Here is a 16,740-nt window from a genome sequence, read left to right on the forward strand (position 1 = left end):
ACATGGTGTTGTTTTTAAATAAAACGCCAATAAATAGTCACAATGTTTTCTTTTCAGTGTCTTTGATATACTTAAGTACAAAATACTTTTTGCTGTTAAAAAAATGCAAGAAACCTAAATACTATACAAAAAACGATCTAGTTGATATAATTAAGGAAAAGACTAATAATAAAATGTATAAAATTCGTTTTTGTCTCTTATTCAATCACGCTTTAAGGTTAAATCATGAACCATGAAAATGAGTTGGTATCTGTTAATCTGAATAGTTCTGAAGACGACTTTAGTTGAAGTGTTCATCTATTTTGTTCTTACCTCAGTTACAGTAATAGAACACCATCTATGTAATAAACATCTATAAATATCAGTAATCAAAGTTGTTCACGAGATAATTGTGAGCGACAGTGAAAGTGGGTGCAACTATGGAGTTACGTTTAGTGTTTGCTGTTCTTGTGCTGATTGGCTCGTCAAGAGGTATATTGTCTTTATATTTCTTATTTTTAAGTATTAATTTTAAGCTGACTGCCTGAAATTTTTTGGACATTCGAAGACTGAAGGGCTTGTTTTGAAGAATTTGGTAAACCAATTAGTGATACTAAAAGGCAGAGATGATAAGAGGCGGTCTGCTAGTACAGTTCTATTTAGAGTAATTAATTCTTACCCAAGTTGATGTCGTAGATAATTAAGTTGGAATATCTCTTGTACTTAAAAAAGGTATACTAAAACCTTGAAGGTCACGATTGCTTGATTGCTTGAAAGTCGACAGCCCTAACATATTGCCCGATGAAAATAGTATTTTCTTGCACAATATTATTCATTTTATCTTTATCTATATGATTATAGACACCATACCAATTTCGATTTTACAACAGCCATTCATATGTATTTGAAAACTGTTGGCAGCACGAATTTGTATACGAGGATACAAATTCCTACTTAGTCATCCAAATTTGGGGTTGATTGTAGATTTCTATAGCTTGCAATAACTACTTTTTATGACGTAGGAAATAAAACGTATTAAGCATTGAGAACCATAAGATATGACTAGTTATAATTATAAACCTATTTTTAATTAGGACGCAGCAGGGACACCACAGACGTAATATCAAAATAGACGCCGTAAGTCTATGTACCTGTAATGTAAAAGAAAGAACACAGCTCTTAATATTATATTCATTTATGGACAACAATGTGAACAATTAATTTATCTAAGATTAATATTCCTATTTTAAATCGGTTTCGCTTGGACAGAGAATTACTAAAATGTCCTTGTGACGTCAGTTAAGTACAAAAGCAAACTGGTACGGTTGATTTCATACGGATGGTGGTAAATGAGCTATGCTGACATTGATACAACTGACAAAAAATCTGTCAGCGCCGATGTCGTGTCGTGCCGTGTCGTCCCAATAAAGAAGAGTTCAATAGCTTACCACACTTTACAAACCAGAACACAGCAGCGCTTAACACTGCTATTATTAGGCAGAAATGGTGTGGCGGCGGTGCTGCCGATGTCGAACTACAAAGGGTTCTCACACCTTCAAGATTAAGGTGGAACGCCTTTTTATTAAGTTCGACTTACCACACTCAAATTATTAAGCAAACTTTAAATTTGACGGAGACAATTGAGGGTTGCCATCTAGTGCGTACTTAACTAACTCAATCCAATAAAATTAATAATTTTGCAGCGGAAGACTTTCAATGCTACGTGTGTGAAGATTGTGAAGACGTAAAAGATATTTACAAAGTAACATGTGATTCGACCACTACAGTGCCACCAATAACCAGCAGTCCTACTACAGATAGCCCCACAACGGACTATCCCAGTACAAATTGGGCTACCTCAGATGGTACCATTCCCCCCACGGATAATTCCGCAACAGACAGTTCCACTACAGACAATCCAGGGATCAACAGTTCCACTACAAATAGTCCTGCTACAGATAACTCACAAACAGATAGTTCTACTACAAACAATCCTACTATCAATAGTTCTACCACGGATAGTCCTACTACAGACAATTCAACTACAGATATTCCCACTACAGACAACCCTGACATGAACAGTTCCACCACGGGTAGTCCTATTACAGACAATTCAACTACAGGTAGTCCCGCTACTGACAACCCTGACATGAACAGTTCCACCACAGGTAGTCCTACTACAGACAATTCAATTACAGATAGTCTCACTACTGACAACTCTGACATGAACAATTCTACTACAGATAATCTCGCTACGGAAAATTCCACCACAAATATTCCCACTACTGACAATCCTGCTACAGATAATTCGACTACAGATAGCCCCACCACAGATAATACCACTACAGATTTCACCACTAATGATTTTACTACTGATAGAACCACTACAGACAATATCACCACCGATAATCCTACCACAGATAATCCTACTACAGACAATCACACCACAAACGACTTCACTACTGACAGTTCCACTACAGACAATATCGCCACGGACGACACCACAACAGAAAATCCCGCCACAAACGATTTTACTACAGATAGTTCCAATACAGACAATACCACAGATCTATCGGATTCCACTACAGATGGTGCTACCACTGATATTAATGATACTATTACGGATAGTTCCACCACAGATAACTTCACTACAGATAGTTCGAATGTGGAAGAATCAACTACAGAAATTAGCCAAGACAAAGATTCCTCCAACATTAAGCCGCAGATTTTATCATTTATCCCTGAAGTCAAGGCAAGTATGAAAAACAACTAGTAATGTGCCGGATATCCGTATCGATACCCACGGATATCCGGTCTTAGGCAAAAAGATATCTATATCCGTATCCCTTACTTTTTATCGTATCTTCAACGAATAATTCACATTAATGAATTTAATTAAGCGTGCATACATACTGAATAGTAACATTGATTCCAATTAGTTGAAATCCTATATTGGCTAACTTGTATTACCAGATAAAAATATTTTTATGAAGTTCTAATTAGGTATTAGGTCAAGTTATGTTATACTTATAAATTTAATAGTACTACAATTTTATTTTACATTTGGGTTACTTGAAACTAAGGACGAGTATTATCAACAACTCACAAAAATTGACTTTCGTATCCATAATCGCGATTTTATCTGTAAAAAGAACACGTATGTAGATCTATAAACACGATTACAATGGGTGTTCCTGATTTCTACGTGCCTTTTAAATGAAGTCACTAATAATTATATTGTGATATCATAATTCGTTGAAACGTTTTCTGGACTTTTAATTCTAGTGATATCTTCATATTTGGTAATACCCAAATATATTGAGTAGTACGTCTAATTACTAACTTGCTTTTCTAGCAAAACGTCTAATGAAACAAGGACACAAGACTCATATTATGTAGTTAGTCATACGAGTAGGTGCGTTGCTACGAGTATGTTATTTAAGTATCTTACCATACCCTTCAAATGAGAACCTAGTATGTCAAGTATTTTCCCGCAGAAACGAGTCGTATCAAAAAAACTTTTCATCAACCCAATACTGTTCCATTTTGACTAGTTGCGTTGCGAAGCGTTTGCCTTGCCGGTTTGACATGTTGTGGGTTCTAGGTTCGAACCCCGACCAAACTCTGATCTAGGTCTGGGTGTTTGTTTATATATAGCTGTAATCATAGATTAGTAAAGATACTTTGCCGCCTTGAAATTGAATGAAGCCGCAAATGGCTTATTATAGTAAGTTCTTTTTTTTAATTCTTGACAAATAAAAACATTTTTAGAGAAAATTTACGAATAAATAACTAATACTGCGTAATTTACGTGATAATTAAATAATTTCTAATATTTTAGGGAAATTTTAGCACCGAGACGTGGCAAAACTTTTTTACGCCACTATTTCAATTCTCAAAACTGGGTACATTTTCTTGTTAGGAGTGAGTAATCTTTACTAATCTATGGCTGTAATATAGAAAGCCTGCAGAGCTTGGGTCGAATCCTGAACAGAGACAATATGAAGATTCATACTACTAGACTATCTCTTCAAAGGGACCAGTTACTTTTTAAATATCGTAGCGTTATTTCTTTCAGATGGCAAACGTTATGGATCGCTCAAGGAAACGTAGAGCTGTATTAAGTACTTCACAAAATAAAAACGGTGTAAAATCGGACAAAAGATGTGTTGTTGCCTCGTATAACGGTAAAGATGAATTATTTTTATAATAGTAAGTCATACTAACAGTGATTCAAATGATTCTTCGTTAACTCATTACTGTCCTTCTACTTGACACGGTTCCCAAAGGTAGAGGGTTTTAAACCACAGTCCACCCCGATAAGTGTTTTTTAAGAACTCTTAAGTCTCTAGGTTTCCTCAAAGGTTTTTCTTTACCATTTAAGCAAGTGATAAGCTCTTTTAACACAGAAAGCTTGAAACCAGAGGTGCATGCCTGAGATTCGAACCACGATCAAATCAAAGGCGGAATTTTTAGCCACTAAGCTATCACTGATTATCTCCGCTACAGTCTTATTTAAGGACAATTAAAATGATTAATAAAGTGCAAATATATTTTAATGCTATTTATTTAATGATTGCAGAAAATGGAAAGAAGAAGGTCGTTCGAGGCTGTTCCTTCAAGGCAGGCAATGATACAACTCGTTGCAAAGAAGTGTTAGGTGCGAGGGCGGATGTCGTAACATGTTCTGTATGCGAAGGGAATCTTTGCAATTCAGCAACAAAGTCTGTAATCGCTTTGATTCCTTTGTTATCCGCCATGTTCCTTAATCTATGAAGTATAAGTCACAATACGTAACTTATTTAATTATATATTAATTATATTAAAATAACTTAAATTTATTTGCTATTACTATTGTAAAATATTCCAATAAATATTAAGACATACAGTTTGTTTCTAATTAAAACTATTAATATACGCATATACATAAATATCGCAACTATTTCATAAAGTTTCTTTAGGTAAAAATATATTTTAGTATTTTTTATGGGATTTTAATGTGGAATTTATTTGTAATTTTCCATAAGTATGCTATGTAGGTAGCTAAGGTAAACTTTCACGGTACCTTTAAGCGATAATTTTGAAAGCATTATCTGTGATATGAGTTTTATCGGGCGACAACGTGTGATACTTATAGATCGAATTATTGATTATGGAAACTTGTGAACTGTAAATATCAACCAAAGCTACTGTATAGCTTAGTGTTATATACATAGATGTTATAAAATAACAAATATATGATGTATCTACTATGTATCTTTTTATATCTTTTAGATAGACCTATTTAAGGTAAATACACAAAAGACACTAAAAATCGATATTTGTATTACCTTCCAGGCTTAAAAATAGTAGGTAACATAACAACTTATGAATTGTTTTCCAGTCCGTCGAAGACAGATTGAGGCTGATATAGTCACATAATTAAGTATAGAAATGAATATTAAATTAAATTTAGTTTATTAAAATATAGAAAATAATAAAATGTTCACACCTACGTCATTAGTAATTAAATGCTTACATTTGATAAGAAAAACCGTAAAACTATAACTGAAATAATTTGATAACAAACATATATTTAGGTATGTTATCAAGACTATTTTCAACATAACGAATTCGAGACTATAAATAATTATATCTGATTGCTGCATTATTAATATTTTGCAACTATTATCTTCTACATTTTGGAGATAACGGGGTGGTTTAAGCTTATACCGGAGAACACTCCACTACATATTCGGTTGTTGTGTTCGGTGGTGTAGTGTGGACATTAAAAATGATTGGTGCCAAAAAAATAGTATATTTGTGTATTTACATCTTGTCTGTAAACCAAATACGTGCATACGGTAAGTCGCTACATTTTATACTTGCAGTTGTAAATTCTATTAAAGTGTCGCATCCAATAAATAATTATATTACGAAAATTATATAATCTATCCCTTTATACGAGTAGTGAATTTTTTTAACTCATTGTTTTTTATTATTTTTAATTTGTATTTTAATTATCTAATTTATATTAAATTATTAGTATTATTAAATTTACAAAAAAAACTCGAGTAGTGGGAAATATTGTTCAAATTTGCTAAAGATTAAACATAAAAATGCAAAAATAAAATGAAACAAGTTGAGTTAAGTTCTCATAATTATTTTTACAATAGGAATAGAAAAATAAAGTATTTATTTTAAAGTCTTTCGTACCGGTTTACTTTGCTGTCATTATTTTTCAATTAGTTTTTTTCCTATTTTCTCGATTTTATCGAATTGAAATCTATTGTTAGCATATTTTAAAGATATTTTACTACAATGTAATGTATAAGTATTCAAGGAAATAAACAGTTGTACTACTTAAACCACATAATTATCGTTATTAATTAATTATTAATATTTGATACCCCAAGAGCAACTATTTTGTTTTATAGTGTAGCAAATTAATATTTCAATAATTTTATTGCAATTCACATTAAAAACTTTTTTTTTATTATTTCTCATAACTGTGTATTTTTAATATTAACTTTCAACAAAAAAGGAAATGTTTTTCAGCTGAAAGTATTCAATGCTACGTATGTATAGACTGCGATGAAGTTAACGCAAGCCACATACAAACTTGCATAGAGCCAGATGATACTGTAACAGAGACTCCCATACCAGATGAATCAGAAACGCCATTCACAGATCAACCAACAACAGATGGGTCTAGTACAGATGCCACAACCACGCAGACAACAATTACAGATGCCACAAATACTGAGGCAACAACAACAAATGCACCTAATACAGATACAACAAATACAGAATCAACAATAACAGATGAACCGACTACAGATGCAACAAACACAGAGGCAACAACAACTGATGGGCCTTTTACAGATGTAACAAATACTGAGGCAACAACAACTGATGGGCCTTTTACAGATGTAACAAATACTGAGGCAACAACAACTGATGGGCCTTATACAGATGTAACAAATACTGAGGCAACAACAACTGATGGGCCTTATACAGATGTAACAAATACTGAGGCAACAACAACTGATGGGCCTAATACAGATGTAACAAATACTGAAGCAACAACTACAGGTGGAAGTACTACAGATGCAACAGACACAGAAGGAACAACAACTGATGAGCCTAATACAGATGTAACAAATACTGAAGCAACAACTACAGGTGGAAGTACCACAGATGCAACAGACACAGAAGGAACAACAACTGATAGGCCTAATACAGATGTAACAAACACAGAAGCAACAACAATAGATGGAACTTCTGCAGGTATAACAAACACAGAGGCAACAACTACTGATAAAAGTACTACAGATGCCACCAACACAGAGGCAACAACTACAGACGGAACTACTGCAGGTGTAACAAATACAGAGGCAACACCGACTGACGGATCTAATACTGATGCAACAAACACAGAGGCAATAACTACAGATGGAACTACTGCAGATGTAACAAATACAGAGACAACACCAACTGATGGATCTAATACAGATGTAACAAACACAGAGGCAACTCCAACTGAAGGACTTAATACTGATGCAACAAACACAGAGGCAATAACTACAGATGGAACTACTGTAGGTGTAACAAATACAGAGGCAACACCAACTGATGGGTCTAATACAGATGTAACAAACACAGAGGCAACACCAACTGATGGACCTAATACTGATTCAACAAACACAGAGGCGACAACTACAGATGATAGTACTACAGATGCCACAAGTACAGAGGACACCACAACAGATGGACCTAATACAGATGCAACAAACTCAGACACAACAATAACAGATGGACCCAATACAGGTACAACAAATACTGAGGCACCAGGAACGGACGCAACTATATCAGATTCAACCACAACAGATGGATCTTACACAGATGTTACAAACACAGACGGATTTAATACAGATGTAACAAATACGGAAGCAACGATGGCAGATGCAACAAACATAGAGGTACCAGCAAGAAATGAACGAGTTACAGATGTATCCATTGAGGTAAGTAATTTCACTACATTAAAATTTGATAGTTGTAGTACATTATATTCTGTTTTTGCTCTTTGATCACGTGTTAGTCAAAGTAAGTCAAATTATATTTCATATTGATGCAATGACCGCTACTAGGTTAGAGTTACTATTTAGAATGACTTGTGATTCTATAATGAATTATCGTTCTCTTCTTAAGCACCAAAGAATAAATTAGCAAGAGCGTTTGTGGATATATTTTTAATTTATTTTGAAGTAACAAGTTAACATGCAAATCACTCGATGATTAGTGGTTACCACTGCCCATCGACACCTTCTAAGCTAACATCACATAGAACAGGTGTTCTATTGAAGTCGATCACAGTTGCGCTGCCCCATCTAAGGACTAAATACTAGACTTGAATGTAAATCAGTCAGCTTTCAAGCACATGCATCGAAATGTAAGACTTGCTTCACACTAGAAATAGATATTAACCTTTCAAAATTTGTGAGTCTGAAATGCAAGTCCGTTTTTTCATATCCTCCACAACTTTCAGACCTGAAGTTGATTTCAGACTAAATATAAACCCCTAAAAATTAAATAAAATGTATGAATGTTTGATAGAAAAAGTATAATTCGAACAGTAAAGTACCACTGCCACATCTTTCACTGTGTCTTTCATAGTGTCAGGTAGTTCTTCGTTTCAGTGGAATGGAGTGTCCACTCCATTCCACTGAAACGATAGAGTAGAAATTAGTTCTCAAAAATAGCATCGCATCTCCAATCAGCTTTGGTAGAATTCTCGTTCTAAGTATATGAAGTTGGTCATTGCTGTCCATTGACATCAATGGCATCACCTTTAGGTGGATTTCAAGCTCGTTTTGCATTTCAATGTTATAAAAAAGTGAGCTTGAATTTTAAACTTCTTTATTTACAGATAAATAACGGAGGTATGGCGATCAAAACTGAACCCAGAATAATTCTCATAAGGACACTAAGAGATATTAAAAACGGCGTAACATCAGGGACCCGATGTGTCGTTACCTCATATAAAGGTAAGACGATACATTATAATAGTGCGTAGTCACTAAACACGTCAAACAATATACATATAAAGAAAGAAATAACCATAAAAATAATAAATTTACTTTTGTTATTTGTAATTAAAATTCTGCCTCAAAAGGGTGCCTCTCCATAAACTTTGCCTGCAATCAGTGAAAATTGTTTTAGGCGTGTCAAGTCCATACAGAAAAATAACCATCTCTTGTCTTCTACATTGCTACCATCTAGGGCTAGCTTTATTATTGTGTAAATGTAATAGAACGAATAAGTTTCATTACCAAGCTTGGGTCTCCTTTAGGTTAAAAGTGCTTAGGTCATAGTCCACTTCTTTGTGAATTATAAAAAGCTCTCGAGCGTGTAGGATTTTTCACGATGTTTACTGACATCATTATATTAACTAAAATAGTTATTTTCTAAAACGTACTTTTGAAATATCATAGATGGATGGATTCGAATCATGGACGCCTTGGGTCAAAAATAGACTTTCAGAAATTAGGCGATCAGTGCCTGTCAAAATATATGATACGAATGTAATTCGAGCATGTTTTTCAGAGAATGATACGACCAAAATAGTTCGGGGCTGTTCCTTCGGGTCTGGTGACGCTGAGCATCGCTGTAGAGCGTTAACTGGAGGCTTCACGGGAGATCTTACACGGTGTTCAGTTTGTGAAGGAAATCTCTGCAATTCGGCGTCTATAACAGGCATAGCTCTGATCACATTATTAATAGCTTTATTCATTAATGTATATTTATTTTAATTAACTGTAATATTAACTTCTCAGTGTTTGTAAGTAGATTTTGTCACACGTTTTCGGCAACTTTAGAATTTACATGATTGTTTATGGAAGTATTTTTAACTAGAATAAAGGGTAACCTCGTGAATTATTTAAACTCCTAATTAAATTCTCGTTTAATTAGATGTTATGTCATGCTTAGGAGACTTCCAACCCTGTCATCACATTTTAGGAACCCTCTCATTAGTTGTGTGAATCATGCATGTTTACTTTAGTATAAATACATAATGTACTAAGCCTATTGCCAGTATTCTTTTAGTTTTTAATGTGTCTACAAGATCTTGGTTCTTCCTAAATGTAATATTGTATATTAAGTATTAAAGTATCTTGTAGAATATTTCTCGTTTTTGATTTATAGCCCTCTAACTTTTATCTACGAAACTTAGCATTACTTGTAAAGGACAATTGCTTGTTAAGTCCAAGGGAGAGGCACTTACATGAGGAATTGCAACTCCTCAGGGATATGTGTCCGACCTCGGGTAGATGAGACGAAATTTATTAAATGATTGAGAGATTGAAAAAAATTAAAGATGATAGAGCTATTACGGTTCGACAGGGAGTTCAGCCACTGCCTTAACCATTTTTAGTGTAAAGCAGTTCTGCGTTCCGTTGAAAGGGTGTGGATACGGCTAACTTACATATTTTTTTATAATATAGGCTAGCTAGGTAGCAGACAAGGCTGCAGTCCACCTGATGGTAAGTGGCTACTGCCGCCCATGGACATCTGTGATCAACCCCAGATAGGATTAGATATTCCGATATTCCTGAGGACTAAGCTGGAACGCCTCGAAAAAGTATGTCTCAATTGCCACACCCTTCAAAGCGGAACACAGCAGCGCCTAACACTGCTGTTATTAGGCAGAAATAGGTGTGGTGGTGGTGCCGCCGGCGCCGAACCGCAAGCTCATTAGCTAATGTGATTTTGTAAAAAATGGTTCTAATTGCAATTTAGATACTGCATCGTAAAAAGAGAAATAATGTAAAATATGCGATTACATCCAAACAAACAAACATGTAAATACTTACGTAACATTACAAGTGATATAATTTACAATAGTACTCGTACCTAATAAAAATTTAAATTCAATACAGATAAGTCCAATATTTATAAACCGATAATATAATTTTATAAATGTAAATATGTGATGAAGATCTGATAAATGAGTTGTAAAAATATATTTCCATATTACGATTACGTATTACAATGAATATATGTTTTTTTAACTGTTAAAGCAAGAAATGATCACATATACACAGGTGTGTGCGTGACTTTGATAACTTAGAAAAAATTGGCTTAGATACCTTGAATGGAAAATAAACTATAGGGCTTTCCCTCTTTTATCTAATCCTCACTTAATACCTACTATAATTTTGAAGATATATTTTTGTTTGAGTGCGCTAGTCTGTGTACTCTACGAATTAAATCCCGGGAATCCCCTATGACTTCTCAGTAATATCTGACATCATGTATGACGTAGAACTCCGTATACGAGGGAATTTAATGAAATCACTATTAAGATATCTACATGAGCAGAGTATGAGCAGCGGAGTGGAGCAAACGGGAGCAGAGATAATGGAAGAATGGAAAAAAATATGGACACTGTTTCAAACGCAGATGAAACCAGACAACAACGCCAGTGCCTTACTATTATAATTACCCATTTCTATTTATTATGTATTATAATATTTATTTCATTTCGTTAAAAATATGAGTAGAAATTGCCAGTTATATACGGAAAATCGTAACTAGTATATGAATGAAATATTATGAAGTATCGGTCCCTTCAGAAACCTTTATCTCTCTATAAATAAATAATCGAAGCAGATAATACTTGGATAATATTATCTATTAATAAAACAATCTTGAGATAAATGGATTAAACATCAACGATCGGAAATTATTTATTTCCCGGAAATTATACAGGCTTATGATATTGATACGCTATCATTTTAATTACATTAAAAAAATATTATACACTAGTTTTTGCCAGCGGCTTCGCCCGCGTTTAAAAGAAAATAATATGACATACTAACATACATAAAACTGAAAATTCGTACCTCCATTGGAATGACAGTGGCGTCTTCTGGTGAAAATTGGTCGTACCATCTCTGGAACCTTCGTGGGCTCATGGGCAACAACTTTGCTAAAGATCATCACTTGATCAAATGCATAGTTTACGATTCAATCCTTACTAATATCTTTATAATAGATTTTTTTGGTCCAAAAGATCGATTCTCCGATTAACCGATCTCAGATCGCCATTCGCCATCCCTAGTTCCCGTGGGATTTCCGGGATAAAAACTATCCTATGTCCTTTCTCGGGTCTCCGACTATCTTTGTACAAATTTTCATTACAATCGGTTAAGTGGTTTACGCGTGAAGAAGAGACAACCAGACAGACAGACAGAGTTACTTTCGGATTTATAATATTAGTAAGGATTATACTTTTGCGTGATTATAGTGACAATATTTAAGCACTAGATTATCAGATCAGTGATTTCTTCACCTGCGCCCGTTAGTAATAATAGGTAAAACATAGGATGGATTGATTATTAATAATGAGCGTATAAGTACACTAAATGTGTTCATCACATCTATCAAATCAGATTCTATTCTGTAGCCTTCACCGAAAACTGGGCAAGGTTTTTCTTAATTAAAATTTTCGATGTTTGTCCGAACAAATGTTTACGCGTCACAAAGTCGGGATACGCTCCGCTGGATGCATGCCTTCAGGCTCAAGCGAGCACGCTGAATCTATTGATTGGTTAACGATAACTCTCTATATAATATTCTGATCAGAACCAAAGGGTCTTAGCCGACAGTCACGAGGTAGGAAACAAGATGAAGCTTGCATTTGTCTTGGTCACATTGGCGACTTTGGTCGTCGGCCTTTACAGCCTTGCAGATCCGGGTAAAGATATTTACTGTTTTTCATATAATAAAATCTTCCAATTAAAGCAGATCGTAATAATTTTTAAGAGGCTTTCAAAGCTACATTTGGGATGAACTTTAGATATTAACAAATAAAAAGTAAAAATGGAAGAGAAATTCTACTTGATCCCCTACTCATTCGGTTCTAGCACGGGAATGAAATTAAAATAAATAAAATGATTGCTTAAAAAAAGTGCCAGAACTTTAAGTTTATAATTTAAACGTGTCAGTTTTATTAGAACTTAATAAGAAACCAAAGAAGTGTGTTGACACTTCTGAAATTTATATGGTCAAGTATTAACACTTTAGTATTTTACAAACCAGCGAAGTTTGAAAACAAACGACGTAGTATGAATTATGACCAATCATACGATGCCTACTGCATACATCTACTACCTACATAATAATGTACTCTTTTTCAACCATAGACCAACCTGCACCTGCTCCAGCTGCTATAGAAAACGAGCCCCAAGAACAACCAATTGAAGAGGAGGACCGTTCAGGCTTCATCCTCCCAATCAACACAGGATTGTTGAACCGACCTCTGGCGCCGCCACCGAGCCCAGTCACCCTGAACTTAATAGAGTGCTACGTATGCAATGACTGTGCGCAAGTTCTAAAGAACACGAGTTCAAAACTATGCCCTTATTCGCTGGATCCGATGAAGCAAGGCAGATGTGTGGTTTACGCTGAACAATATAGATGTAAGTATCTGGTATGTACTCCGCGGCTTGTGTAGTTCTTAACCAATTTATAAAGGAGGGTTGTTATGGGACTCTGTAAGCGTAACCTAAACTATTGTATATCCGAACCTATCCAAAGCTGTAATCCAAGTATCCAAGATCGTAGCACCGTAACAGAACCTATCCGAAACTAGCGGATAATCCGAATTAATTTTATATCCGTAACCGTATCCGAACCACAAAGGGTTCTACCACTTTCAAAGTGATTGATTTACTTTAGTTTAAATGGTATGTTACAGTATTAGTAAGATATGTTAGGAGTACTTTAAATATATTACTTACTATCTGATTTTACTACCATAGCAAATTTGTGCGAACGTGTGCTATTATATCTGATCAGGCGTTTGTATAAATGTAGAGCACACAATATATTCATAATATTATGCTTTTATTATTGCAATAAAACAGCGTTCACTATTAATTTCACCTTTTCGTATCAAATATTTCATATGTGGATTCCTCAGCAGATTTTAAAATCTTCCACGGTCCAATCTTGATGACCAAGCGCCCACTGCATCCATTTATTTTTATTTGGGGCCTTAACAAATACATTCTAATAGCAATACGTGATTTATCAACTTGGGCGCGAATTTATGGGGGCTAATAGCCATTTATTTCGTTTACAATAACTACAATGAACTTGTCCTCGCTGATTGATCGCTCTTGGTCTTCCTGACCGTGAACAATCATGGTTACTGCCAGTTTCTTTACAACGAATAATAGTTTGATGAATACAAGTTTTCCATAAGTTGTGAAGTAATCTTACGTTCAGATTTACCTTCGGAATATAAAATGATAATAGAAGATATAATCAGGACTAATTTCATGCAATTTTTCCATGTTGACGACTACTTAACAGAAAAGACGACACGTACGGATTAAGTACAATTTTGAGTCAATGACTTCCCAAATACTGCAAATTGCTAAGTGACATCTGTTGTAGGAAGCTGAAACAATTATACAATTTGGTTAAAGTCAAATAAAAACAAAACAATCCGTGAGTACATAATTACAAAAGAAAACAATGACTCTACCTACCGGTCGCACGGACTTTGATATAAGAGATTGCAAAAAGACCCTTTTACAGTACATTTTTTATTTACCAAAGAAATATATAAAACAAGAAATATATAAACAAGTAACAACACTTGACAGGAGACAGATTTACAGATTATTAATAATTTTAGTGTAATCAGAGGTAGGTAATAAAAATGGTCCTACAAGTGGTCTCAAACTTTTGGTCGGCAGTATAGCGCAGAAATTGGCAGTTATTTTGAATATCAACATTTTAAATTTCCAGACATGAACAATCCGCGCTACATACGAGGATGTGCGTCTGAAAGAGGGTCTTGCTCCGACATACGAAAAGCGTATTCCACCCACGCGGACGTCTTGAAGCTGATCAGCTGCAACGAGTGCGAGGGAGACAGGTGCAACACCAACAGTGCGTCTCTTTCCTTCGTCGACTTGACTATGGCGTTCTTTGCTATGGTCGTCACACCAGTTGTTGCGAAATACACGCTCTCGTAGTTACGCAAGTGGAACGCCTTGGCTTATGTTTTGTATGAATGTTGTACATCTTTGAGCAATCCTATTGACGACTGATGGCCAAACTTTTGAAGTCTCATTTGTTTACTTCATAGTATTTGTATTGATATTAAAATGATTTCCTACTTTTACGGCTTTCATTGCTGGATGACCGTAAGTTCAGTATTTACCGTCCTATTGTGTATGCAAATGAAAGGGCAAGATAGAGCACTTCTTTGACCTGCAAAGCTATAAGCGCCATCTGTAATCGGTTACAGGTGGTACTCTTATCCTATTTCGGTCCAATGACCACTTCAAACCAAATGGACTGAATACTAAATTGTCACTCCTAGCATAAAATAATATTTTAATTAATTATAGGGAAATGATTGTAACAAACAATCATTTCCCTATAATTAATTAAAATGAGTTGGTTTATAACAATTGAATAAAATTTAGGCATCAAGCGAAGCTCGGTCATTGCTTCAGCGTTATCGTAAAATGAGAACGAAATGTTTGACCTATACCAATAAATAATACATATATGTACTATGCAAACAATGATATTATATACTAAAAGAGGAAAATAATGCAGAATTTGCATTTGCAAGAATCGAATGATAAATATGTATGAACCATCATCCGTCATACATCTTTTCCTTAAAAACATTATAATAAATCCTATCCTATCTTTGCAATAGTGATATGAAATTTGAAACGATTGTCAACACATGAAAGCACTTCCTAGAAAAACATAATGCGTAAAGACAAAAGACCTGCGTAAGACAATTTTCGCGGAGTAAAACCATTGTTTTGTTTACTAGGCGGGAACCAAAAGGTATCCGATATCATGGGAGCAACACTAGATTATACGTGATTTTTATCCTCTAAAATCTCTCCGAGGGCCGTCCTCAGCACTAAATAGAGGACTCCGGGAACTCCATCGAAATGCAACCGGAGTCACAGAGATGAATCTTTTTTTTTTTTGTTTACGAGGGGGAAACCTTCAAAAGGTACCCTACGACGTTGGAGCGACGCCGGGTTTTTTACCGCACTAAAACCCCCACGGTGGCCGTCCTCGGCGCTTCGTGGAGAACTCCGGGATCTCCGATGGAACACAACCGGAGTCCTTCGAGCGCGATGCCCCCCAATCGGGCTCTTCCTTTGGGGAACAGTTTACTCTCCTCCCACACACCTAGTGTTTGCAATGGTATGCGGCCACACACACCGTCTTCCTTCCCGGATTACTTGCTGGACGGTTCGAGCTCCCACACTTGCGGCCCACAACCACAGAAGCCCCCTTTTAGTCGCCTCATACGACAGGCAGGGGATACCGTAGCCCTATTCTAGTCCCGAGACTACAGGGACAACGGAGATGGATCTAGGACACAATTACTTACTCTACTCTGTACATATGTATCACGGATACTGTTAAAACAATGCTACATTTAAATGCATCAACAGGTGACTATTAACTCTTAAACTGACTATGTAGGTATAAATAGCAATTAGTAAGTGAGTATGTAGTAGGCAAGTATTTCGCGCGTGACTTATGAATCACAGTATAGCATATAACAGGTAGTTTATAACGACATGTTTACATGTTTTTATATGAATTCGTTTCACGGACAACGAGGCTTCACCTTGAAATGTGTTATTGAGTCAGCTATTGATACAAAGTGAATATCTAAATCGCAGATTATTTTTTTATGTTAAAAAAATAACAATATTT

The 16,740-nt window shown here is 35.2% G+C and overlaps 2 protein-coding genes across 2 annotated transcripts in view; one reads left to right on the forward strand and one right to left on the reverse strand.

Moving 5' to 3' along the window:
• spz3 (Spaetzle domain-containing protein 3) overlaps positions 1-16,740 on the reverse strand; it is a 153,207-nt gene that overhangs the window by 120,283 nt on the left and 16,184 nt on the right. The window lies entirely within an intron of this gene.
• On the forward strand, positions 337-4,865 carry LOC140753781 (uncharacterized). Its single transcript, XM_073088564.1, has 4 exons — positions 337-471; positions 1,683-2,731; positions 4,058-4,166; positions 4,562-4,865. The coding sequence occupies exons 1-4, from the start codon at positions 420-422 to the stop codon at positions 4,753-4,755; spliced, it is 1,404 nt and encodes a 467-aa protein (XP_072944665.1). The 5' UTR covers positions 337-419; the 3' UTR covers positions 4,756-4,865.

This window comes from Epargyreus clarus, unplaced genomic scaffold (assembly GCF_041222505.1).
Source record: "Epargyreus clarus isolate Ecla_fem2 unplaced genomic scaffold, WU_Ecla_fem_2.2 ptg000027l, whole genome shotgun sequence".
In the NCBI taxonomy this organism is placed as follows: domain Eukaryota; kingdom Metazoa; phylum Arthropoda; class Insecta; order Lepidoptera; family Hesperiidae; genus Epargyreus; species Epargyreus clarus.

What these genes read in the sequence shown, in the direction of transcription:
- LOC140753781 (XM_073088564.1), top strand. Translation starts at nt 420, where the DNA reads ATGGAGTTACGTTTAGTGTTTGCTGTTCTTGTGCTGATTGGCTCGTCA. An exon ending in GCTGATTGGCTCGTCAAGAG is followed by an intron (nt 472 to 1,682) that starts GTATATTGTCTT and finishes ATAATTTTGCAG; the next exon opens with CGGAAGACTTTCAATGCTAC. An exon ending in CATTTATCCCTGAAGTCAAG is followed by an intron (nt 2,732 to 4,057) that starts GCAAGTATGAAA and finishes TATTTCTTTCAG; the next exon opens with ATGGCAAACGTTATGGATCG.